This window comes from Zonotrichia albicollis, chromosome 11, assembly GCF_047830755.1.
Source record: "Zonotrichia albicollis isolate bZonAlb1 chromosome 11, bZonAlb1.hap1, whole genome shotgun sequence".
NCBI classification, from domain to species: domain Eukaryota; kingdom Metazoa; phylum Chordata; class Aves; order Passeriformes; family Passerellidae; genus Zonotrichia; species Zonotrichia albicollis.
The window spans coordinates 13908942-13935588 of record NC_133829.1 but is presented as its reverse complement, the minus strand read 5'-3'; the positions used below and the strand labels follow the sequence as shown (position 1 = coordinate 13935588).

General features: G+C 39.0%; 2 protein-coding genes across 9 annotated transcripts in view; one reads left to right on the top strand and one right to left on the bottom strand.

Moving 5' to 3' along the window:
* The window catches only part of SLTM (SAFB like transcription modulator), a 32349-nt gene extending 6731 nt beyond the window's left edge, over nt 1–25618 (top strand). The window contains exons 3-21 of one of the 8 annotated variants that reach the window (XM_074549428.1): nt 783–856; nt 1148–1333; nt 1787–1834; nt 2845–2872; nt 4263–4677; nt 5238–5287; nt 7427–7545; nt 9143–9292; nt 9388–9497; nt 9585–9745; nt 10064–10155; nt 10377–10540; nt 11643–11817; nt 12405–12529; nt 13037–13204; nt 13973–14287; nt 14681–14831; nt 15977–16134; nt 16445–25618. In XM_074549428.1, the coding sequence (XP_074405529.1) occupies nt 783–856; nt 1148–1333; nt 1787–1834; nt 2845–2872; nt 4263–4677; nt 5238–5287; nt 7427–7545; nt 9143–9292; nt 9388–9497; nt 9585–9745; nt 10064–10155; nt 10377–10540; nt 11643–11817; nt 12405–12529; nt 13037–13204; nt 13973–14287; nt 14681–14831; nt 15977–16134; nt 16445–16553 (2798 nt within the window). In that variant the 3' untranslated portion in view covers nt 16554–25618. Of the gene's footprint in view, nt 1–782; nt 857–1147; nt 1334–1786; nt 1835–2844; nt 2873–4208; nt 4678–5237; nt 5288–7426; nt 7546–9142; nt 9293–9387; nt 9498–9584; nt 9746–10063; nt 10156–10376; nt 10541–11642; nt 11818–12404; nt 12530–13036; nt 13205–13972; nt 14288–14680; nt 14832–15976; nt 16135–16444 lie in introns of all 8 variants that reach the window. The other 7 variants (XM_074549430.1, XM_074549425.1, XM_074549432.1 and 4 more) reach the window with 7 other exon arrangements.
* The window catches only part of MINDY2 (MINDY lysine 48 deubiquitinase 2), a 25980-nt gene continuing 24287 nt past the window's right edge, over nt 24955–26647 (bottom strand). Inside the window, exon 9 of the mRNA XM_074549446.1 lies at nt 24955–26299. Coding sequence (XP_074405547.1) covers nt 26180–26299 — 120 coding nt within the window. The 3' untranslated portion in view covers nt 24955–26179. The remainder of the gene's footprint in view (nt 26300–26647) is intronic.

Below are 26647 nucleotides of genomic sequence, written 5' to 3'. Positions count from 1 at the left end.
TGTTTCTGTCTAGTGTTCTTGGGTCTTGTTTTCCAGAATAAGGAAATGCAGTGGGCTCCAAAGGGAGCTGTGTCTAGTCATCACCCCCACAGAGACATCTCTGATAGAGAAAAGTGTGCCTGTGCTGGAGGAGCAGAATTCCTCAATGGCACAGGCCTTAATACAGTAAAGCATATGTAGAGAGCAGAAGTGCTGCACTACTCAATTCTTCTGCCTCACTTCGTCCTCTACTGAAAAAGGTGGCTTGGAGAGGCTTGTAATTGCCATGCTGTGGATGTTCAGAGATGCAGCTAAATAAAGCCCTGAGACATTCTGTTGTCCTTGGAACTCCACTGTGATTTTCAGCAGGCAGTTGGGTGGGCTGGATGACCTTTAGAGGTTTGTTCTAACCTAATTGCTCAGTGATGTTAGTTACCCTCTAAAGCAAGACCTTTCCAAAGTCATAATGTCTAGTCAACATCAGTAATTCTGGAAATGTTTAGTTTCTAGTTCAGTGTTCTCCTGAATTCCATTAGCACTCAAAGCAGAAGGATAGGTATTTAGATCACTAACTTGGATGTAACCACTTGTTTATTGAACAGCATTGATTATTCATTCTCACTCAGCTGACATTTTATCTCCTTATCTTAAAAATTACTCAGTTTTTGGAGGGCTATATTATAGGGAACAATCCAGCTAAACTAGAACAAGTAGAGAATAATTAGGTAAGGCCAGACACATAATCAGTATTAAAAGTGTGCTCTGCATAGCAGGTCTAGCCTCAGCATATCCCATCATTTCAGGTAAAAAGCAGGAAGCTGATGAATTGACTGGTGATGCTTCAGTGGAAGAGGACTCCTTTGTCAAGGTAATAAAAGTATGTAAAAACTTTTTCCATTTTGTATTTAAGGTCAGTGTTTGACTTCAGTTAATGAAAAAGCTTCCATTTTCTTTGTGGTAATTTATGTGGAAGTTTGGAGCTTTGTTTTTACTGCATTCAGTGTGATGCCTTAAGGGTATGAAGCTGGGGGGGTTTTAAAACATGGTATGAATTTTATTGTGCACGTGAGACACGGATCCAGCAGTGAAACACTGATTCTAGCAGTGATTTTTTTAGAACAAAGCTAATACTTTTAGTTATATTAAGTATTTGTGTTCACACCAAAAGGAAAGTGAATTGGAGACTCAAGATGCAAGTGATCAAGATGGAAATGATGAATTGAAAGACTTCAAAGAATCTGTTGAAGATGAGAACTTGAATTCTAAAGAACTACCATCTTCAGAAAAGAAAAGATACCATGACCCAGAGCCAGTGGAGACAACAGAAGATGTGGAGAAGGATTCTGAAAGTCAGGTACTTGGCTATATGCTACATCAAATTTATCAGCAAAATGTACATTTTTCTTAGTGTTTGTTACTAGGAAGTCAGAACTAGATTTTCAGTTTGTCTTGCTTAACTGTAGAAGATGTTTATTTTCTTTTTACTCTACTTGACTCTTTTCTTTCTATTTGCCTTGATTTGTATTTGAATAGTCCTGAAACAAATGTGGCACTGATTGTTAAAATTCTGCCAGAGTCCATCCAGAGTTAGTTCTTAAGGGATCCTTTTCCCTTGTACTGGCAGTGACCTGTGCCTTTCAGTTCAGTGTTCAGATTCTTTACATCAGGAGAACTGCTCATGGATGTTCACATTGTTGAGTGTGTATCCACTTAAATATTTACTGATCTAATGGAATCTCTTGACCCCCTCAAAGTTTGAGTGTCTTTTAAATAGTTTCCTTATCTTGTCCCTTTTCTATTTCTATAGGAAAATGAAGGTCCAGACATAGAAGATTACACTTTTCCAGCTGTCCATGTGAGTTCTAAATCTATTCTCTTAAGCTGATTTTTACGTCTGTTTAGTTGGAAAAGATCACTCTAGAATGGTTTTTCTGTTCCAGCATGCATTTTAGAGTCAGATATGTAAAACTGTAAAGGTAAACTGAATGGGAAGCTTTCAAATATTCAAATATTTAGTAATGGAGATAATTGTGATTTACCAAGTAAGTTGACCTATTTAAAGACATAATTCATGTCTACAGTTTAGGAGTATTCAGTGCATAGACTTCAAAAAGAATATGTTTCACACTCCCTTAAAAACATATCACAAGGCTATGCCAGATGCTGTTGTAGTATGTACAGCCTGTACAAGAGTTTACTTCTGTTTACTGTAGAAGTTTGTCCTTGGAGAATGTGGGAAGTGTGAAGTGGGGCATGGTTGTTCAGGGATGCTTTTGGTGTTAAAACTAATATCTGATATCTCTAAGTTCAGAAATTCATTCTGAGTTCCATGGAACTGATGTCTGGAAAATGACATCTCATACAGCATCTCTTGCTCTGTAAAGCTAATGAGAAATAAGTAAATACCCATCAAAATCAGAGTTTGCTTTTTAAGTAGTTACTGGAGAGAGGCTGCCTAGTTTCTGACTTCTCTCTTGAGCTTTTAAAGCTAATGATGGACTGCTTGCATTTCTCTGAAAGCAGTAATCAGCAGCTTGGCATCCATTCTGAAGGCTTTGGTAAGACATGGAATAGTTTAGAAATGTCCCATTGAGTTGAGGTGGTAAGACAAGATCTGCATGTCCCAATCAACTGCAAACTGCAAGTGTTGCAGATAAATGCCAAGTTATTTCATAAAGAAGTTTTATAACATTTTTTAGTGATTTGACAAGGGAGGTGCACAAGTTTGGTTCCTGGATAATCTTTGGAAACAGTTTTCATTTCAGTATTTGCCTTCATACAATAGAAATGTTATGAAAAAGACAAATTGTTCTGCTTGAAGTTTCAAAATAGGAGACATTTAGTGTTGACTTCCTTTTCTTGCAGGATGGGGAAGATGAAGAAAATGAGAAAGGTATGTCTAAAGTTTAATAGAGTTCAGAGGTTTTACTCTGGTAGAGCAGGCAACTTTCTCTTGTAACATTCAATCTCTACTAATACTAGGCTTATCTCCAGCACTAAGTATCAGTTGTCTCCTCATTGAGCTCAGCACCTGGAATCACTGCAGTCAGTTTTTTTCACTCCTAAGAGTTATTTACTCTTAAGAGTTGATTACAGTATTATCAGTTACTGTGGTGGATGTATAATCTAGTTGCAATACTATGATTCTTAATAAAAGCCATAGTATTCAAGGACTGATTTTAATACACGGTAAGTGTTGATGCCAAAGCTCCAACTTGCACTGCAGTAACTGATGTTGAGTGAAATGCTGCACTCTCACACTGAAGTTGAGCACCCCACAAATGTATGGACCATCATATGCTTGGCTTACTGTCACTTAGAAATACCACTTGTACATAGGATGGTAAAACAGGGGTTTGCAAACCTGTGGAGTGGCACCATTTTTTTATGCTGTGCTCATTAGTGAAACTCTAGAAGGAATGTAATGCATTTGGGCAAACAGACTTCCTGGACAGAAGTCATAAGGATTCTACATTTTGTGGACTCAAAAGGACATGGGACACCATCACTTGCCACAAGATGGAATGAACACATTACTGAAGCTACAGGATAAAACTACAGACTCCGTGTTCACGAGGGACCCCATGGCTGAAGTGTCTCACCTGTGCAAATCCAAGAAGATGGAGATGTCTCTGTGGGACTGAGATGGAAAATCTTTCCAGTGGATGAAGACTGAGACCATTTGTCTACGAACTCTGGATTAAGGCTCACCCATCCATGTTCTGCAGCAGCCTTGTACAACTCACTTGACTGCCAAGCGACTGCTTGGGAAGGAAAGGAGCAGCGAACGCCGACGTGGAAGACTGGCTGGAATTCTCCAAGACTGTGATTCTTTCGGATTTGGGAAGGCCAGAAGTTCTGGAACCAGGAAGATTCAAAGACAGATTAAATCAAACTGTGAACATCCAAAGCAACTATGTTCTTCTTCTATGCTCAATCCTAAACTGGAAAATGGATACTTCTTATGAAGAACGGGTATCTCCAGGATGGAACCGTATTCTCCCTCCTAATGTTTTGGTATTTGTCTCTAGAAAATGTGTTTTGCCATGAAGAATAAGTGATCCTGGGTAAAGGATTTATATTTGTGTTAATACACCTTGTGTTTTTTTCTAACCTTCCATCAGTGCTAATAACTGGCTTTGTATTTTCTAGGTCCTATTCTAGCTTATGCATATGAAATTGTTTAAACTTCTTGTTTTGCCATATTTATTCCTGTTAAATCCTCTTAGATAAAGCAGGTTCTGGTGATGGTACACAAGAAGTATCTAAACCTCTTCCTTCAGAAGAAAGCCTAGCTGAGGCTGATCACACGGCTCATGAAGAGATGGAAGCTAACCCCTCTGTGAAAGAAGCTGAGGATGATAACATATCGGTTACAATCCAGGCCGAAGATGCCATCACTCTGGATTTTGATGGTGATGACCTCCTAGAAACAGGTAAAAATGTGAAAATTACAGATTCTGAAGCAAGTAAGCCAAAGGATGTGCAGGATACCATTTCACAGAGCCTGGAGAAGGAAAGCAAGGACTATGAGGTGACTGAGAACCATAAAGATGGTAAGAAGGAAGACTCCGTGAAGGGTGATCCCGTCAAGAAGGAAGCCAGAGAAAGTTCAAAGAAAGCAGAATCTGGAGACAAAGAAAAGGATACTTTGAAGAAAGGTCCCTCGTCTACTGGGGCCTCTGGTCAAGCAAAGAGGTTTGTTTTTCTATGTCAGTTCTTTACGATACTGAGTACCAGCATTCAATAAGATCACTCTACATTAAGGGGGTAGCAGCAAGAATCTTATAATTAGTATCCTATGCTCCTGCCTGTAGGTTTTTTGACCGCCATAAGTTACTTTTTAAAATTCAAGATCTTCGTATAGACACTATGTCCTACTGATTGCATTGTCGAATTGTCAGCATTTATTTATTTTTTTCAAATTGACGATTTTTTTAAATGTCCTTGTGATGATGGTAATGAACAGCTATCAGTTCTAAGAACACAAAATGAAGTCAAGTCCCCGTCCTGAAATCTGGAGAAGATTGCCATATATCCACTGAATAGAGTTGTCAGAAAATCTAGATCTTCAGGCATCTTGGGGAAAATCAGTGCAAGAATCCATAAGGGAATCATTTGTTCAAATATACAGTCTGGCCCTTTTTCATTTTTATTTTTTGAAATGTTAACTTGTCTGTTAGTGTTAGTAGTATAAAATGCAACACCGAGTTCTGTAGTTTCAACTTTCTTCTGATTTTTTTAATTTGCCTCTCTAGCTCTACTAAGGAATCTAAAGAAAGCAAGACAACATCAAAGGATGATAAAGGTAACTATTCCGAATTAGAGTAGTATTTCTTGAACTAAATGCTTTCCTGACTGAGAAATTGCTTCCCACATAATAAAATGGTTTATATGATTGAACTCAGCCATCTCTAGTAAATTATGCTAGAGGTACAGTAGGCATTTGCTATGTGTATGTGTCCATATATTTTGTTTCTCCTTATGCCAGGTTTGTCATAAGATCAAAAATGCTTATTCTAAAGCCTTGATGAAAATATGTTTTTCTATTGCAAAATACTTTTGGGAGCAAATTCATTTAACGTTTCCCAGGTCTTTGTTTTGATGAGAAGCTATAATTTTCAGATAAGTCTGCTGTGACTTACAGCAAAACAAGCAAAAAATAATTGCAAATACTTAAATGTAATGACAATTCATTTTTTTGTCTTGTTTGTAATTCTAACTCATTTTTAAATAAACTAAAGTTTCAGACAAGTACTATAGCTGAGATGCCAGCTTGCAAAATTGCACTTGTGGCTGTTTAATGTATTAAATTTGAACTTTGGAGCCTTGGAGTTTCCACCAGTTTCCATAAAAGCTTGTGTTATGATTACAAATTTGAAGACTGGAGCTCAAAAGCACATTAATGTCACCAGTTATTCTGGTTCTTCATGGTTGAAGAGATGGATTTGTGTGAGCTCATGCGTCTCCTTATTTTACCTACTCCCTTTCTGCCAAAAACCTTTGTCAGAATCTCTGGCATAACACTAAGGAGCGAATGAAACTTTACCTGATAAATGGATTTGAGAGGAAATTTTTTGTGGCAGACATAATTGGGTCTTCTGTAGATGCTTACGATGAAACTGAAAGCAGATTTGCTGTGTCCTCATTTATGTAGCATATGTGATAACTGATAGTAACTGTTGTAAGGCTTTCTTAATATACACAGCCAAAGCCAGGACAGTGGCTGATAAATGGTGTTTATTGGTGGTCTGAGTGTATCACAGAACCACAGAGTATTATGGGTTGGAAGGGACCTTAAAGATCATCTCGTTCCAATGCCCTGCTGTGGGCAGGGACACCTTCCACTATCCCAGGTTGTTCCAAGCCCTGTCCAGCCAGGCCTTGGACACGTCCAGGGATGGGGCAGCCACAGCTGCTCTGGGCAGCCCATGCCACGGCCCACAGGGAAGAATTTCTTCCTTATATATCTAAACTAATATCAAGATAACCTCGGTATGATCATAACTGGGATGTTGCCTTTTGCTCATAGTTAATCTTGATGCATTGAACAAACAAAACTCTCTGCTCAAGATGGTTAAATTACCTTTTAAAACTCTGCATATCACCAGATTTTCCAGCTGTCAAGATGGAGACTAGTTCTGGTCTTGCCTGTAGGACTGGCTGCATTTTAACATATCCCAAAGTAGTTCATTTATTTAGCAGCAAACAACAAGCTGAGCTACATAACTGAGGACTGAAAGATACTGGGAATGAGATGACATGAATCTCTTTTGAGTTCTTATTGCTGTGTTGTTGCAAAAATACCTAATATATGAGGTGAGGGGAGTATTTAAGGCACAAAGTGTTTTTCCAGCTTTTATTTAGTATTTTCTTTAGTATGTGGGAAATAATTTTGGTGGGTTGTATCTAGTTCTACATCCAGTAGTATTTTTAAAAAACTGCTGTGGATGAAGCCAATACTCTGAAGTTGTGGAAATTGATCACATGATTCTGGAGGCTGGGATTATCCAAGTCTCCTGTATTTGCCTTTCTGCTGTCTCTGGTAACTTGAGCAGTGTACGGACATCGTGATGGAGAACAAATACTGTGTGCAAAAAAACCCCTTTTTATGGATGGTAGCTAATGATAAGAGCCAGATATTGAAGCTAAATGTACATACCCAGATGAGGAGTAAAGCATGCCTTTAACAAAGATTTGTATTATTTTTCTGTCTCTATCCTTTGAATACAAGCTAACCAAACTGTTGGTCTCAATACCTGGTTAAATGAATGAAATCTTATAGCATATATTTTTTTTTCTGTAGAAATCTTTTCAAGAAAGGTAACCAGATAAACAGTTACTTAGAGGTAACAGGCTAAGTTTCTCTTTTCAGCGACACTTTAGTAAAATATTGATGGTACCTTTGTCTCCTTAATGTTTTGGCTGTTTGTAAAACTTGTTGCAGGAAGCGCGAGCAGTGTTAGTGGTAGCAGTGGAAGTTCAACTAGGAACCTCTGGGTTAGCGGACTGTCTTCCAACACAAAAGCTGCTGACTTGAAAAATCTCTTTGGCAAATATGGAAAGGTATTTTATGGGCTGTGATACCATGTGTGTGGCGTGTGTCTATTCCTCCTCCTCTACTCAGTTACAGAAATTAATACTTGATTTAAATAAGGGTTTGAGAGGAAGTGTCTGACCAGTGCAATGTAAAACCCCATATTGCAGCAGTAGGAGTGTATGCTTACAGGAAGAGCCATCTATTCATTTTATAAGAAATTTTTCTTCCTGTGGAGGTAAGATAAGTACAAAAGAAATTTCACAAATACTTGAAAGTTCTGGTCAGAACTGGCTTTTAAAATAATGATGGCTATGTTCCTTTGTAGCAACTGTATTTAACCATGAGGGCAAGATAGCGTTCTAACTGATAAAATTGTAATACAAACAGTGTTTCTAGAACATCCTGCTTTGGGAGGTTGTTTCTAAAATGTGTTCTGAAGGCTTATGAATGTGGGAAGAATTGGTAAAAAGATGTCACATTCAATGTATGATGCTTTAGGAACTCTTTCAATGACTTGATTTTTTTTTTACAGTCTACCTAAATTAAGTATCTTTTCCCAATTTTGGTTAATTGAAACATACAAATTCCATAGAACAATGTGGAAATCTTGAAAGCTAAGCAGTCTTCTAAACCCAGTGTTCTCATTTTCCCAAAGGAGTTGCTGATAACTCTGAATTTGTAGTGTTAGTGTAAGCCTGTGCAGGTATGGCACTATTGTATCTTGGGAACTAGTTAGAACCTGAGCACTGTGACTGTCAAATATGTGTATTGATTTTGGCATATCTGATGTTGCCAGTGAATTTAGTAGGTGTAATTATTTAATGCATTCACAAGTGTGGACACCTGAGAGTATATTTTGTTGAAACTTCCATTTACTTGGCTGTTTTCACTGTAAAGCTGGTTAGTACTTACATTTGTGTAGCTTCCCAGTTTTAAAATTGATTGAGAAATATTTCATGACTGTACCATGACAGTCTAGATAGCTAAAAAGATAAAATTGATGGCAGCTAGAAAGATAAAATTGTTGCCTTTAAAGCATGACTATGGCAAGAAGACTGGCTCCAGTGGCCATAGAAATTCTAGCAAGGAGGAGCACAAAGGTTAATACCTTCTCAAGAAGCAGATGTCAGAGCTGACTGCTAAAATGGCTTAACTGGCACACTTGCTGGATGACTTTGAAGAGTTGGCTCCCTTATTGAGTCACTACATAATGCTGCTTATACCTTCCTGCCATTAATTGGCAGCTGCTGACTTTTTTTGTGGGGGTTCATCTGTCAGAAATGAACCATCAAATTCAGGTCAGTGCTTTTTCTGTGAATGAATTTTGCCAATAACTGAAGAGTAGCATTTAGATAATGGGCATGAGGAGGTGACTGGTCAAAACAGGATGCAAGCATTAATATTCCTTAATGTGCAAGTTGGGATGAAGTTCTCAAAGCTTTTGAGAATTCGGGAGTGTCAGTCAATCTTTGTAGCGGGGTGGGAGTTACGTTGCTGGTGAATTGAGGGGGTTGGGTTGAATTTGTTCTGTTTTCTTATATACTAGGGTAAAAATCTTATTGCAATACCATACCTTCCTTAGAAATGTCTCTCTCAGAACCTGAATTCTTCCTGTTTGCATAGGTACTTGGTGCAAAGGTGGTCACAAATGCACGAAGCCCAGGGGCAAAATGCTACGGCATAGTAACAATGTCCTCTAGCACAGAGGTGGCCCGGTGTATCGCACACCTGCACCGCACAGAGCTGCACGGACAGCAGATCTCTGTGGAGAAAGTAGGTTTCATTCCATGAAGACTTTACCCAAAATAGACCATCTTTGACAAGAATCTGTATTAACCTATTTGCTTTTGAAAAAAAAAAAAAAATAGGTGAAAGGTGATCCCTCCAAAAAAGAGTTGAAGAAGGAAAGTGATGAGAAATCTAGTTCGAGTAGGAGCGTAGGAGATAAGAAGACTGCATCAAGTGACAAAGCCAGCAAGTAAGGAATTTCACATCTTCTGAAATTGTGAAAATCCTCTAAGCTGAATTTCCCTCATTAGATTTTTGTGTTCTTTTTCCTAATAAGAACTCCGTCAACCAAAAAAGAAGAAAAGAAATCAGAGAAATCTGAAAAAAAAGAAAGTAAAGAAACCAAGAAAACAGAAGGTAAAGATGAGAAGAGTGATAATGGAACAAGTGGCCCTAGTCAAGAATCCACTAAAAAAACTGAAGAAAAGAAAAGAATAAGTATGCCATATAGCCTTATTTCCTCCTGTTGAATCTGTGTGTCTAACTTGTCTCGGGGGCATGTTCTTGCTCTTACTGGAAACCCGACAGTTAAACAACTGTTCTTTTTTAGACTCCAGTAACACATTTATTACTTCCATACTTTATACTAATATTTAGTTACAGGCATGTGCTGGTATGCTTCTCCTACCAGTACCAGTTCACTTCAGAGATTTAGAAATTTCACTAAGAAGAATTTTTAATAAGCAAATAGAGATAGCTGTGTGTATGTTTTTAAACCTTCTTTTATTTTTTTTTTTTGTTTCCCCCCTTCACTAGGTGGTAAAAGCCCAGGTCAAGTTGTAGTTTTAGACCAAACAAAAGGAGACCAAGGCCACACTAGGACAGTTAGAAGGGGAAGGTTTGATAAAGTAAGTATCTATAGATTTGATGCAATCCTTACCTGATTTGATCCTACCTTGCAGTTGATATTTGCACTGAAGTCAATAAGTTATCACTAACTGTTAAGCTTAGATAGAAGCTCTGTATGCTTTGGGATTGCTAAGTCATTAATCATACTTGAACATAGCATCCAGAAATCTCCCTAAATGAATGAGACTTCTGAAATAACCATTGTAATCTCTATCTATAGCCACAGATATTGAGGAACAAAGAGCGTATTATTCAAGAGAAAGTGAAATTCAGGGAATACAGGGGTAGAAAGGATATCTTGCCTTTTGAAAAGATGAAGGAACAGAGATTGCGAGAACACATGGTTCGGTTGGAAAGGATACGACGAGCTGTTGAACTGCGAAGGTAGTAACCCAACTTTTTGCTAAAGGCTATTGTATACATTAATTGATCAGATTCTATATTTAGAAATCTAATCAGAATGCATTCTGTCAAGCCTTCTAACCAGATGTTAAAGTCTGGGACTCTATCTAACATAGATACCTAGGATACCTAACAGTATCTTTATGGGAATTAACAAACTCCAAAATTTTTGTGTAATCTTTTAATAGCTATGTATGTACACACACAGCTTAGAGTTTGTTACAGTGGGGGGTCTATCTCATAAATATTACTGCATGCCAGTTTTCTTTTTGGAAAGGTGAGAAGTAGACTAGGAGACAGGGCTAAAGGTAGTGTTTGGTATTTGCTTGTTTGTTTTCACACTGAGAATGTTGTATGTCTAAATGACAAATCAAGCCTAATACAATCTTGACCCTTTAAATAGAAAGACCAAATGGCTTCACTGTTCTGTTCTTCTGTTTTCATCTGGCCAAAAGCTTGCAAAGAGCAGTTAAATGAGCTGTGTTGTTAGCTGGGTTTACCAAAACAATGGGAAACAATTCCTAAACAAAGGACTTCCCAGCAAGCATAAAGCTTAAAGGAGAAAATGCCTTTTGTGCTTCCTCTAGGCTGTATTATGGGAGGTGAAAAGGAGAAAGCAAAATGAAGCTGTTCATGAGTCTACTAACAAGTGCAACTCAGAGTAGTCATGATTGGCTGTCTGTTTTAATTTTTTGAACAGAAAACCCTAAGTAAATGTTTTGTTAGTTTGAAGAAGATAAGAGCTAAAATAGCATTTATTTTTTAGATCAAATCATATTCTTGGCTACTGAATACTGTTGTTGCTGTGTGCCACATGACAAATGAGAAATCCAGATTAAGAATAAAATACATCAAGAAATGATTCTTGAAATAACTTTACCTATCAGTTGTCTGCTAATGGTTCTGTAGATAAGCTAAAACCACTTTGGCTACTTGGGGCTAAAAGGAGTAGACTTGTGGTGCAAGGATTTCTGTGAGGAGCTTACTCTGAATTAACTCTTGAATGACTATGTCTAAGGTGATGTTAGTTTTGGATGACAAAATTTTTCAGATGAATTTCTGCTCCCTCTTTTTTTTTCTTCAGGCGAAGAGAAATTGCGGAGCGGGAGCGGCGCGAGCGAGAGCGGATCCGGATAATGCACGAGCGAGAAGAGTGCCTGCAGAGGGAAAGGGAGAGGCTGGAAATTGAGAGGCAGAAGCTGGAGAGGGAGAGGATGGAACGGGAGCGATTGGAGAGAGAGCGTGTTCGGATTGAACAGGTGGGCAGAGCTGTGCTCTGGACTGTGCACGAGCTGTTTGGAGCATGGCCCAGTTTGCCCTTGCAGGGAATTTTGATCTTCACTCTTCTACCCAGTCCTTTTTGTTTCCTAAAACCCAGCCAAACATTACATAATTAGCATTGTAGAACAATGGGAATCTTCATCTTGTTTCCTTGGGATTAATTTGATGTAAAATGCTCGCTACTGTAGCAGCTGTACAAGTCAGTCTCTAAACATGAAGTACAATAGATCACTTTGTCTATACCACTCTTCCGTAATTTGAGCAGGTTTTTCCTATAGAATAACCCTGCAAACTTCAAGAAGTGTTTCTGGGCAATAAATACAGTAGTAATACAAGAAATTACCTGGAGACATTTCTGTGGAACAGCCAATAGCATCTTCAGATCTGTTGTCTACTTTTTTAGAGAAATTTTCCCTGTGCTCTTTAATCTTAGATGCTACTCAAGGATGAATTTTGTCAGATAACTTTTAGCAGAAAACTGACAAGGGCTATGTTTGGATCCTTGCTAACTGTTCTCTGGGTATCCCTAGTAAAGACCTGCTCTGTTTTTGTTCCTTTGTGGCAGGAGCGTCGGAAAGAAGCGGAGCGAATCGCGCGGGAGAGGGAGGAGCTGCGGCGGCAGCAGCAGCAGCTCCGCTATGAGCAGGAGAAGAGGAATTCTTTGAAACGGCCACGGGATGTAGATCACAGGTAATTCTCAAACTGGTCATTTGCAGTGCATAATAAAAAGAGCTACAGACCCTGTATCAGATTTGAAAATGCATTTGGACCTGAAGCAGGTAGTCTTCACAGAAGAACTGGATTTCTGGTATTGGTTTGGTTTGGCATTAGTTTATGACAAACATGAAATACTCCTTATCTGTGGGAGGGAGCTTTGAAATTAGAGAAGCATCCCATGAATTATTATGTGGGCAAAAAGCCACAATCTAGAGCATTTGCTGAGAAAAGCTGTTTTGCCTTAATGGTTGAAGCTTGTACTTTAAGAATTCATATTTCTGCTAAAGGGATGGTTAGTTTTGGGTGTTTTCTTAAATGATTTTGTCTACTACTCTTTAAAGAGTCTACCTTTGTCAGTGGCTTTCCAAAGGTCAAATGAGCATCTCCTAAAATAGACAACTGACTCTCAACAATTTTCTGCATATTAGGCCTTGATTTGGCTACCCGTGACTGATGAGGGTTCCTTTGTTTTGGCTAAAGGAGAGATGATCCTTACTGGAACGAGAGTAAGAAGATGGCTCTTGATACAGATGCACGTTTTGGCCATGGCTCAGATTACAGCCGCCAGCAGAACAGGTTCAATGACTTTGATCACAGAGAACGAGGCCGATACCCAGAAGGTTCTGTTCCATCATCTTCTTTTGATAGGTAAGTTTAGATAACGGAGCAGGTACTTGTGTGCCAGCATCTCTGTGGATTTCACTCCTGACTGTTCAAAACTGAACGTGGTGCTAAAGGCTTCACACAGTTCTGATATAATAGAATTGCAGCACTGTCCTGACATTTCTTGTGTCTTCAGGACTGGCTACTTTTATCATGGAATCTAATCTGCTTTTCTATGAGGACTTTAAATTAGCTACCTGGTGGCCTTTTTTTGTGAGGCATTTCAAAAGGATTTTTGCAATTATTCCTTCCTCTTTCACATTTAGTCACAAGTTCCTGTGGATTACCTGTGTAATTTACTGTGCAGTAAATGCTGGTTCCAGATGGAATGTCATGGTTCCAGTAACCACTAGTAAAGTTAAGACCACATAATTGTACCTTCTGGAATTCTGCTTTTAGGTTGCAGTGAACTAGAATTGTAAAAATACAATTCTGACTTGAGAAATCTGGCACTCCCCATTTCACAGTGGGCAAAAAGGCAGCTCTGTGGTTGCTTAAATTACACTGACCAAAATGGAAACAAATAAAGGCATAAAAAAATGTTTAACTGGCTGTTAGAACTCAAGCTCAAAATTACAATTACAGAAATAAATACAGTATGGGGTGGGAAGGATTTCTGTTCCACATATATAGTAACAATGAACTAATACAAAGATAAGTGATATTTTATATCCTCATGCATGTGCTTACATGTGCAGAGAAAGGTGAAAATGGGAAACAAGCAAATGACTCTTTCCTACTTTAACAACTTAGGCGAGATCGTTTTGTAAATCAAGGTGAGGCAAAAAAGACTCGCCCAACAGCACGAAGGGAAGAGCCAGGCTTTGAGAGATACCCCAAGACCTTCAGTGAGTCCAGAAGAAATGAACCACCACAGGCAAGAAGCGAACTGCGGGACACGGACAGGCGCGAGGTGCGGGGAGACAGGGATGAGAGGAGGACGGTGATCATTCACGACAGACCAGACATCCCCCACGGCCGCCACCCCAGGGAAACCACCTCCAACCCACCCCGGCAAACCAACTGGAAGGGCGAGGGAGGCATCAGCACAGACAAACGGGATGGCAGGTAAATGTGCTGAGTAACCAGGGAAAGTAGTGGCTCTTGTAGAATTCATCCATAATTCCTCAAGAATTAGTGTGTAAAGAGAGAATAGACCCTCTCCTCCTAAAGAAAAGCATTGTAGGGTATCAAGTGCTAAATCTCGTCTAGGAACTGGTTGCTGATTTCCAGCAGTCTGTTTTAATCATGAGTAGCAACACAGAGTTAAGGAGGCTTTTGTGTAGAATGCAGATGTAAACGAGTAGTACGTGAGCCTGAATTATTTAAAAAGCCACACAGATTTAAAGGAATGTTTCTAAGTCACTGCAGGTTGCTAGGAACCACAGGAATCTCTGCTGTCTATATGTGCTGTGATTTGGTACCAGTTCAACTATACTGAAACCCAAATTTTGATGAAAGCAATTTTTACAGAGGCGAGCGGCCGGAGCGGTCGGGAAGGGAAGTGTCCGGCCACGTGAGGGGAGCCCCGCCCGGCAGCCGCAGCAGCGCCTCCGGCTACGGGGGCAGGGAAGGAGAACGGGGCGTGATGGGAGACAGAGGTGGAGGACAAGTGAGTCACCTTCTTGTGTTTGTGTCTGTGAAGGAGAGGCTGGAAAATGCAGGCTCATGCTGGAAAAATGACCACATAACATCATCAGAATCATTCACAAGCATTCTGCCTATTTTCAACTTAGTTTTCTTTTTGTTAAAGGCTCTTTTTTAATAATGAAAAAATTACCCTATTCTTCTTGTCTGGCATCTTTATGTTGCCGTAAAGATAACTTTGTTGTCTTTATGATAACCTACATATTGTTCATTATTCTTTTGAACAATACCTGAGAGAGTAGGTGGTTAAGCTTTTGAGAATTTGTTGTCACCTTTTCAGGGTTTTAACCATACAGTCACTGCCTGCTATTTTCAGTGCAGTTTGTAATTGTAATTTGTAATGTGATACTAAGTGAAAATCCTTCTGCAAGACTTGTTTTTAAAGACTACAGATTAATTTACTCCTGCTGGTAACTCCTGAAGTATTTAAAAAGCATTAATGTGTGAGGTGTTCGCAGGGGTCTTAGGATGAGGGAAGAGATGAGGATCTGACTCTGTTTCAGAAGGCTTGATTTATTATTTTATGATATATATTAAAACTGTACTAAAAGAATAGAAGAAAGGATTTAATCAGAAGGCTGGCTAAGAATAGAAAAAGAAGGAATGAATAACAAAGGCTTGTGTCTGAGACAGAGTCTGAGCCAGCTGGGCTGTGATTGGCCATTGATTAGAAACAACCACCATGAGACCAATCCCAGATGCACCTGTTGCATTCCACAGCAGCAGATAATCATCATTTACATTTTGTTCCAGAGGCCTCTCTGCTTCTCAGGAGAGAAAATCCTAAGGAAAGGATTTTTCATAAAATGTGTCTGTGACATTAATGTTCTCCTTCCTGGGTTTTATGCCAGTGATAATGAGTTCAGGGCAGAACTGGAAGTATGCGTTTGTGGAACCTCACTCACTGCATACCCACACAATTGTCATTAAGTTTGTTACCTAGAAGTCACAGGAATATTGTAAACATGTGTGAGCAGCCTGTGAACTGAAATCTTGAAAGACTTGCGTTTATTCTATCAGCTGTAAACGTGTCTTTGTTGACAGGCCTGTTCCTTGTAGGAGAAACAGCTCTTTCTTTGTGAGAATGACGTTGTGTCCCTTCCTCCCCAGCACTACAACGAGGACAGACACGTCGTAGAACGCCACAGTCGTGAAGCTGGACCAAGGAAAGAGTGGCATGGACCCAGTTCTCAAGGAAGTGGCTACCATGACACAAGGAGAATGGGAGATGGCCGTGGAGGAGGGGGCATGATGGCCCCACACACAAGGTACAGAAAGCCCTCCTTCCTCTCCATCCCCTCCTGAGCCCCTGCAGGCTGTGCTGTCCTTAGGAGGTGCAGCAGTGTGGGGAGCAGCAGGGTCACAGCCCCAGCCCCACCTGCCCAGCCAGCACAGGGCTCCCCAGGGGTGCAGCACAGCACGCAGGGACTTCTTGCCAAGTCTCTTCTCCTGCATGTTTTCAAGTCTCTTTTGAGACTTACAGTTTAACAGTTGATAGGAGATATAAGAATGTTATTACCTGTGCACCAGGAGTTTAGGTACGTATCATAACACTTTTTTTACAACTTCTGTTTCCAGTAACTCTTCACCCATTAATAGAGTTGTACAGATCACAGGCAATTCCATGCAGAGGGGAAGTGGCTCAGGATTTAAGCCATTTAAAGGTGGACCTCCACGAAGATTCTAAGATCTACAGCTGTTTGGTTTTAAGATAACTTATTGAAATTTCTTGTAAACTTTCTCTGATTAAGAACAGGAAATCTTGTCTGGAAATCCTGGTTAAATTTTTTTAATTTAACATGATTATTTTCCTCTCAATTTTGGAGGCATTTTCATACTTACGTTGTAATTTTGGATAGTTTTTGTGTATCTTTGATAAGCATTTTCCCTGAGGCACTAGAGCTGTGTAAAAAGAAATTGGAACCAAAATATTTGTTAATTCTGTACAAAAGGATAGTTTGCAGCTGTGTGCTAGTAGTTTGATTTGCCAACATTAGCTCTGTGGTGTCATGCTTTAAGGTTAGCTACTTCTCACAACATCCACAATAACCTCCATTTTGAAGGTTGTCCGGACTATTATCTCTGCTTTCTAATTTGTAGAGAAATAAGATTTGTTCTTTCATTACTGGGTATTATGTAACCTATTTTTGCAGAAGGTACTGTTACATTGAGTGCATTTATGTGTATTCTTGCAAATGTATTCTTTTGAAATAAACCTTCATATTCTGTATAGCTTCTAGTAAGTCTTTAAAGCAGTCTGTGGGGAAGGCAGGCAGAATTAAACAGACATGTTGGTATAGCAAATCAAAGCATGGGTGCATTAGGTTCTAACTAAGACTTGTCTCCTTCACTGTTACTGAATTGACAGTAACAGTGTCAACAGAAGCACATTTGCTCACAGAAGAAAGATTAGAACCAAAAAATAGCAAAATACTCAAGCAAGGCCCAAAGAAATAATTTTAGTTTGCTCTTTGTGTTTAGCAAAGCTCTGTGGAAGTTTGAAGCAGCTGGGGTTTGACATCAGAAACCACAAACTCCTTGCAGGGCTTGGGGACTCCTGCAGCTGCTCCTGATGCAGCCCTGAGCAGAAGGCTGCATCTTGTTAAACCTTTTGGATGGGTCAGCATGGAAGGGCCTGTGTTAAACCAGGCCCAAAGAGAAATGCCAGGCAGCCAGGCCAGGACTCAGCCAGCACCCAGCCAGGGTCAGGGTACAGCCACACCTCTGCTGTTCAGCAAGGGAGAACAGCGATGAATCCCGCTTGGAAAAGCTGGGTGCTGGATGGTTGCCCAAGTAACAGGGCACTCCCAGCACAACAGAAGAGCTTAGGAAATAGTCCTTGAATAAGAGCTGGAAGGGTTCTGATCCAGATTGCCAGTGAAAGAAGGATTTCAGTTACATTTTTAAGGCATGAGACAGTAAGAAGATGCTGATTTCTGCTTGCTGTGTGGAAGAACTGCTGAACACCTGCAGTGTTCCAGGGGAATCAAGAGCAGAGCAAAGAATGAGTTAAACCAAACTGGTTTTGAGTAAGCAGTCTTTCAGGAAAGATGGAGAAGAGAGAAACTGAGAAACCTGCTGTGCAACAGCATTGTCTCTAATTAGTCCTATATGCATATTCACATCTGATAAACAGTTAAGTTTAAACAAAACAAATGCAGTCTCAGCCAGTGTGTCACTTACCTTGATATAGTCATACATCTTATTCAAGTCTTAAAACTCTAGGAAGTTCAATTTACTGAATTTTGCTGCAGGAGTTTCCAAGAGGAAGTACAAATTCCCAGTGCATTTTCCAAAGTATTTGTGCATTTGGCTGCAGTCTGTGCTCTATCAGGTGTGACAACACACAAAAAACAAATACCTGCTCCCAGATGAATTTGTAGTGGCTGAGGGATTGAATGGGCAATTTCAAAGTTTATAACCTTAAAAGACAAAGCTATAGAGAGGTACAAAAGTAAAACTTGAGATGTGCTTGGTTCCCTGTAAAAGTCTAGATATGCATTCCAACAGTTACTTAAGTAAATTAAAATGTGGTTGTGCAGGTGTAATCATTTCACCTAAAATACTAAAACTCAGACAATGGGAAAAAAACTGATTGCAAACAAATTGCTGAAACCTTGGAATTTCTCAAAAGCTGAAGAGCACCAGAAGTCTATCCTTTTTTTCCAGAGTGAGTTTTTGTTGGGTTATTGTTTGTTGGGTTTTTAAGTATATTTTTTAAAGTATATCATCCAACCTTTATTATTAGGAAAGAACTTAAATATCTAAATGAAATATTTATTTAAGTTTGCTCACTTAAATTTATTTACATACAATGAGTTTCAGAAGACTGTTAACCAAAATAAATCTCAGTTGGGTAAAGACCTTGAACTAGAGAGAGGCTGATAGCAGGAGACACTATTTAAAAGGTAACAGATTTTAACAGCTTTGTGGTACATAAACAAAAAGGGGTATTAAGATACAGAACTGGATTTGTCTGAAAACTATTTGTGTTCAAAATTATTTTAACAATTTACAAGGAAATGTTATTTCCTTATAGTCTTTAAAAACACATTAATACAATATAAACAATTAAGGCTTTTAAAATGCAAAACATTCAGTAGTTGAACTTGTAGATGCCATTACAGTGCTGGATAATGGTGTCACATGATGAAAAGTATTTCATTCACATACATTGGTACAAATGACACTGCATGACTAGATTTAATTGTGTCATGCACCTCTAAAACACAAGTTAAAAAAATTAACTTCTCCCCTCTCTTGGTCAATCCAGAGTCACTTGCATCAGCTTTACTTTGCATTTCCTTTTAAGAGAGATCAAGTAAGCATGGCATGACTAAGACTGACAGCTAAACTGCTGATTTAACACAGGAATTGCACAATTCTGATGGCATCTTGAAGACATTACTAATCTGGAAGTATTTTGGAACTTTTCTAAAATATGTCAGGATTTGTGGGGGAGGCTTTTTTAAAAAAAAACATTTTATTGTAAAAACACCCAGTCAAGGCAGTTAAGACAACAAATATTTGACTTAGCACTGGAGAACATGGGGTGACTTCTGTAGGATTCATTTTTGTATGTCCCATCAGTCATTTCTTCACTAAGCTTACATGTGTGTGTGTAAAAGGTGATTATCACAACTAAGGGCTATGCAGCTGGTGACCAGATAAAAGGATAATTGAAAATTATTAAATAAAACCAAACTTTGATAAGAACTTGTTTTGTGAAAGCTGTAATATAAACCAAAACTCTGTCGTTTAACATTAAAGCTCTATCAGGGTACTGTGGGGAAACTGCTGACAGTATTTCTCACTCCATTATAGAGAAGTTGCTGTAAGGAATTTAACACAATACTGAGCAAGATGTAACAGATTTAGAATAGATTTCTGTGGCACAAGTACTTGATACTTCTGTAGTTCTGAGAACTGCTATCAAAGTTGTAAACACTGACTACACATTGCAGAAACACAGGGAAAAGCTAATCACAGGTGCTCTGATCTGTCCAGTGCAATCTGATAGCAACCTGCATTAACTGGGGATGTTTTTGCAAATACAAAGCCCATCCAAACCAGAACCTGTTTATTTCATCAATGTCTGCACTGTAACTCCCTCACCAGTCACACTTTCCAGCAGAATGTTACAGCACTGGGCATTTCAAGAGTTATCAAAATACAAGTGAAGAAACCCTTGCTACAACACGTTTGTCTCTTGAAATCATTGTACCTATGGTTACTTTTTAAAAGGGTTCTCTAAAATTATTTTTGCTTGCCAATCCCTAAGAGAAAGCACGTAAGCAATCCAGAAATGCAAGCATACCTGCTGTAACCTGACTATATGGAATGCAAACATGTACTTATTGCAACTATTCATGACAGAAATGGAAAAGCTGGATTACAAATAGTTTAAAGTCTACAAGCAGGTTCCTTGGTTCACTGCAGTGTGTTGAAGATACCACCTGCTACTATGCTTTTCCAGGCAATGGAAGGATTTTATTTCCACAGCAATATTTTTTTCTGTAGCTAACAGAATCACTGGTAACATATAACCATGCAATTGGACAAAATCCCCCTACTGTTACCTCACAGAGAACCTGGTTTCAAACTTCCACTGTGAAGGGCTGCACTAAAACTCAATTGTGAACACAACTGTACTTAAGATAAACCAGTTTCTGGCTCTGGTTAATCTGCAATAACAAAAGCCCTCAAATTAACAGACCTGTTGCTGGCCTGATACCAAAATACTGGAGAGAAAATTGTCTGTTTTTGTAAATATTTTAGAGTCCCCCAAAACAAGAGATGAGCAAACCCAAGGGTGTTCCCATTACTCAGCTGATTTAAGTTTTAAAGTGATTTAAGACACACTGGTGTTTCTTTTAATTACAGCTTTGACCTTTTCCTTGGCTAATAATGTGCTAATAAGCAGGAACAAAAGCCATCACAGGGTTTCTGACAAAAATACAAGTTATCCCAGCTTTTTTGGAAACACATTCAGAAGAAATCTAAAAATGTGAAATGAAGGAAAAAGTTTCAAAACTGCTTAGCATAAACTTAACTTTTCAAAGTTACAGCTGAAGTTTTAACTCAAAAAGCCCATCCAGATTTTCCTAAAGGCTGCAACAAGACAACATGAACTTCAAGACAGACAAGTATCCCATTATTTCATCCAGCTCTGTGATGGAGAACCTCAGTTTGTCTCAGCTAAAGGCTTTGGCTCATGAGACACTGTTGGATCAAGCCCCTGTTTCACAACAGGTGTCACTTATGGTGGATGGGACCTAAACTGAAATTGGCTCAGCACTAAAGGAAGTTCAAGAGAGTAAATTAAAAAAATAATAAAACTTAGCTGAGTTTGTGTCCCTGTGCACCCCAAGGTGTCTGTACATTTGGCTGAGAGTCTGCCTCTATCAAACATCCCCCATTTCACTCAGTGCCTGTTGAGGAGGGCAGCCCAGGCAGTGCCTCAGCTCTGACCAGAGCAGCAGCTGCCTTGGATTCCAGCACTGTTACACTATTTGTAAGCACTGTGTAGACTGAGCTAGCAAACTTTTCAATTCCTTTGAGTGCTAAAACTTCATCTGAATCATTCCCTAGGAATTCCCAAAAATAACACTATTTTGTTGCATGTTTTTCTATGCTGTTGAGGCAGACATGGCATCTTGACTTTCTAAGGGTAATTAACTGAGTATTTAAAGATTTTAACCTTGAAGAACAAAGAGTTGCCCATTTCAGCAGATAAAGCTTCTCCATGAACACAAGTAATCCTACAAACCAGAAAAGGAATGAGGAAGGCAAATTCCAGCAAGTTCTCTAGAGAGCTCTCCAGCAAAGAGAGCTCAGAGTGACAGGAGCTGACATTGACCAAAACTGAACAGTAGGCAACTGACATTTAATAAGAATATTTGGAGCTATCAGAGGATCAGCACAGCTAGTCCTGACTTTACAGCACAGTGAGAGTGAAGAGCAGTGTGTCCAGGGACAGACACTGCCAACCTGCCAGGAAATGAACCTGCTGGGCATTAGCTAGGTGAGAAAATGTCCCACTGCACGCTGTGCCACAGCTATTTGTGTCCAAAATAACAGCAAAATTAAGGACAAAGCCTTAAACAATCTCTAGAGGTAGCATAGGGACTTTTTTGTGTTCCAGCTTCTCTTCCCTCCTCAGCATTCCCCTGTGGCATTTCTTCCCCATCAAAGCAGATCACAGCTGAGCTTGCAGCCACTGCTTTCCTGCTGGGCAATCTGCAGAGAGGGAGCTGTACAGAGCACTGCCCATCAGGCAGTGTCCATGCCATGGTGGGAGAAGGTGCCACTCACCTCCTCCCTTTTCCCACCCAGCACCAACAGTCTCTGGCTTGTTATGCCTGATAAAAAAGGATGTGCATTTGTCAAGATGAAATGCCATTTTCAGGCCTTGCACATGACATTTGCTATCCCTGGCCTGAATTAACATTTTTGAGAGTTGGATTTTTCTTGCTCCCAAGGTGCTCATCATAGCGCAGATGGAAAAAATGGGAGCATTTTACTGCAACCAAACTACAGCTTGTTATTTTTGCTTTTCTGTAATATGCTTTCTCTAATGAGGATTCTCCATCACTTAATGTGCATTTCCTGAGTCACCTGTTCAATGCTACAACCTTTAAAAATCTACTTTTATATAAAATAAGCTCTTAATTCAGTATGTTGTATTGAAGGATGTACTTTGTATAGATTCTCTAAGAAGCATCCTAATGCAAAGAGCTGATCCAAGCAATGAGCTGATTTTGTTACAGAACCAGTGGAGCAGGAATGAAGAATGGTTCAGTTAAAAATACATCAGCTTTACCTTTCACTTTAGTATTTCCTGCTGAATGCACAAGAAAATTAATTTCAAGAACTCAAAACTGCCTTTTATTACATACTGGAAACTTTTTTTCAAGAGCTTGTGTGTACAAATTTGAAGAGACATGACCATAATGTGGCATACCAAGTGGGTCAGAGCCTGCCTGGCAGTGGCAGCAGAGCCTGTGCTTCCCTGGAGCTCGTGTGAACTCCTGGGGGCCACAAGAGCAGCTCTGCACAGAAACTCTGAACACTTCATTTCTTACATGAACAACATGGACAGCTAACAAAATGTAGGTTTTGCATTGTGTTTAAGTGAATTTTCAGGAATGCTAATTTCATTCTCTGGTGTTACAACCCTCTGGATCTGCTTTGCTGGCTTGCAGATTCCAGGAGTGTCACAAGAAAACTGGTGGAGTTGAGCATTTACAAAGTGCCTTACAGAAAACATTTATCTCTACGGCAGTGCTCTGTTTTTTGCTAATCTTAAGAATACTTGTATGTAGCTTTTTTATGTCACAACTATAATGCAACAACAAAAATTCTATGATTCTGTTTTCTGTGCTAGCATTTATCTAGTGGAAAACAAGTTCTACTCTACTTTTCTGGACACTTTCATATATATTATGTAAGTATTTGGAGCATGTACATGCTAAATTGTATAAACAGATTTAAAGTATAAATCTATACCCTTTTGCCAGAACATGAGCTGGAGGAAAGAAAAAAAGCAAATTAAGTAAACAGAAGTAGATATTGTCTTCCTGGTACTCCAAGATTAAATGGTGCAATATTGTTTTCCAAGCTCACCTCATATAGATAAAAGCAATTCTGTTCAGCTTTTTTGATCCTCAGATACTGTCAGAGGTACCAACTGTGACAGCTGCTTTTGGAATGGTTACTCCCAGTAGGGCATAAATTAAGCTTCCAGGTGAATTTCATTTTGGGTATTAGGAAGCTCAACTGCTTATAACTTTTGCCACTAACAAGTTCAACTCATGCAGCCCTAAACTTCAGGAACTCTTTACCTTTTTTCCAAAGCTTCAAGACCTGTAAAGAAAAAAGGATATTAACAGAGGACTGTTTTTATAGCATGCCTTCCATCTCAAATACCCTGAAACCTTTACTCCTCTATTGAAAGAAACTGAATTATCTGGGAGTTGCAACTTCATGATGAGCATTGCATTTAACTCTTCTTCCTCTGTGACCAAATGACCATAATTCCTCTAACTACAGTATATTAAGTTTCAGGCACATCTGTCTGAATCTGGAAATGTTACATGAATTCTTCTCATATGAACAAGTATCTTAGGCAAAGAGATCAACTCCATAGCCACAACAGATAGATTCCTTCCAAAAGGAGTTGAAGTGGCAATACTGTCACTGAAAATAATAACAAACACTTAGCTTGACATATTTATTTTTCAAGGTCAATAAATAAATGTAAATACACAAAATTTGGAAAAATCTTAGTAACAGAATGTTTTTAAACAACATTCTGGCTTAAAGTCTCTGTTATTGACACTATTGGAATATTTTCTCATCTACTTAAAGTAGCTAAGTCATTATGTTGGTGATCCTCCATCACATTAATTTTTGAAGTTAGGCTGCTGCAAAGGAAAAAAAAGACATCAACCTTTGCTTTGACATAGAAAATTATCTGAACTGCACACACTAAGTATTAAAATTACTTCTCTGGGCATGACTTTTCTAGAGAAGATATTTTTAAATTTACAGTTTACATATTAGAGACCTACTGTTCATTACTTCATCATTATAAAAGGCAAATCTTAACAAAAGTGGAAGAAAAACAAAAGAGGAAAAGGCATGGAAGAAAAGTGATACAAATTGGCCCTTGAGTTGGTAAGACATTCTTCCTTTATCTGATTTTCATTCTAGGTTGGTAGCAGATGTGTGTGGTGCCTGGTTGCCAGCAGTGCAGCCAGTGCAGTCTGAAATAATTGTGAAGTGGCTTTTTACCAGTGGATTGTGTTAGACACCCACTTTTGCAGACATTCTCCAAACACCTGGAAGCAGGAATGTCATATTCCACCTCTTGCCCGGGTTATTCTGTGTGAACACTAAGGCTTAGAGCACAGATACAGAACTTTTCCAGGAGAAGCAGCCTTTTTCAAAAGTATCTACAAATCGCTAAATAGAAATTTTTATCAAAAGGTTCAGCAAGAACTAATTGTTATTGATTTAATGGAAGTGGAGGAAGATTTGTGGTTCCCTCAAAATTCATCAAGTGTTCTGTTTCTGCATTCTATAAATACTACAAGATGCAACATGTTTATTTGGTTCCCATAAATTAGAAAAATCTGGTTTCCAAAAATTCTAAATTAGTGATTTAAAAAAACAAAATATTACACCTGACCACCTTTCAAACCATCTCAGAGAGGGAGCTTCACTCCTCTCTCACCCCTTCAGAAGTGTGCTTTTTTAAGAATACATGATTTATAAAACAAACAAAAAAGTGTGTTTTTAACTACAGTACACTTGCTTAAATATACAAGTGGACATGTTAACGTCATGTTGAAGTTCAAGGTACTTCTGGATAAAAGGCAGATAGTTAGTTATTTAACTCTGCATTCTTATATAGAATAACGATTATTATAGACTTTAGTTCCCTCTCATCATTCATCTATCATATGGAGAGGTCAATAAATAAAAGCTTATCTGGTCCAGTTTACCTACAAGAGAAAAAAATAATAAAAGAAAAAGAAGTTACCTATAAAATTACTTGTTTAACCCTGATAACATCTGAGTTGCCATACCCAGTTTGTAGTTGCAAGAAAAGCAAACAATATTCATCTTGCTTTTTAATAAATGCCCCATTTTCTTCATGACAATTTTTGTATGCTGCCTATCAAGTCACATATTCTTGGGGCAAGAAAGCTGGCCAGGAGATGCAGTGATAGCAGTAACAAGTATAAATCTGGGTTCAAAAAAAGAACATACCAGATCCAGAAGCAAAGAAATCTGGACACACTGAGGAGGCAGTGCCCAGCTGTTATTTGGGCTCTTGTGTCATGGGGACTATACCCAGCCTAAGATATAGTTTCATACTAAGGAAGTAACACAGAACTCCGTTGTGCTCGTGTACAGACTTCAGGAAAAAGCCTTACACAAAATGAATTATCTTTGTTTAGAGTAGAAGATAAAATAGCTTACTAACTGATGTAATGAGTAACGGATGTCACTATGACACAGGACTTGCCATGAGTTGTGTGTTCAGCTACAAGGTGCAATATTTCTTATGACTAACTCAAAGCACAGCCGCATCCAACTGTGGTTTGGAATTCCCTCTTGAGCAGCTCGCGCCGTGACTTTGAAGGAAGTCTGATTGGTACAAAGCCATCCATCCTCTCTTGGAACGTGAACAGAATCCATGGGGTAATCAGGCACAGGCGGCATGTAACAGGTTTGTCTTCCTTTTGACTCCTTGTTTTTGCTTCTGAGGACATGCACTCGGCTCCAGGTGGAATCCATGCTCTGTTACAAGAGAACACAGCTGTTCTTCTCTTTCTCCCTCTCCTTCTCTCGAGGCTCTTTGCGTTTGCGTTCGTTACTCCCGGATTGTCTTGTGCTGGCTGGAGAGGCAGCACCTTGTACCTGCTGTGTAGGAAAATAACATGGGAAATAAACCCAGCCCCACTGCACATACAGCCTGAACTCCTCCTGTGTGCTCGAGTTCAAAACAAAAAGTTTAAGTATTATGCAAACCAGTAGAGTTCAGGTAGGGTTTTTGGTATACCTACTCCAGGACCACCACAAAAGTTGTGTATTTCTTGAAAATTAAGTCAGCTGACAATATATTTGAAGTTTCATGTGTCCTTTCTGTTGTGTCCACATATACAGATCAGTGGTTTCAATAAAATACGGTTTCAAGCATTTTCTGGCACTTCTGTATTATTGCACTGGAATTTTTTCTTGGTTTCTCTCATAAGTACATAATCCACATTT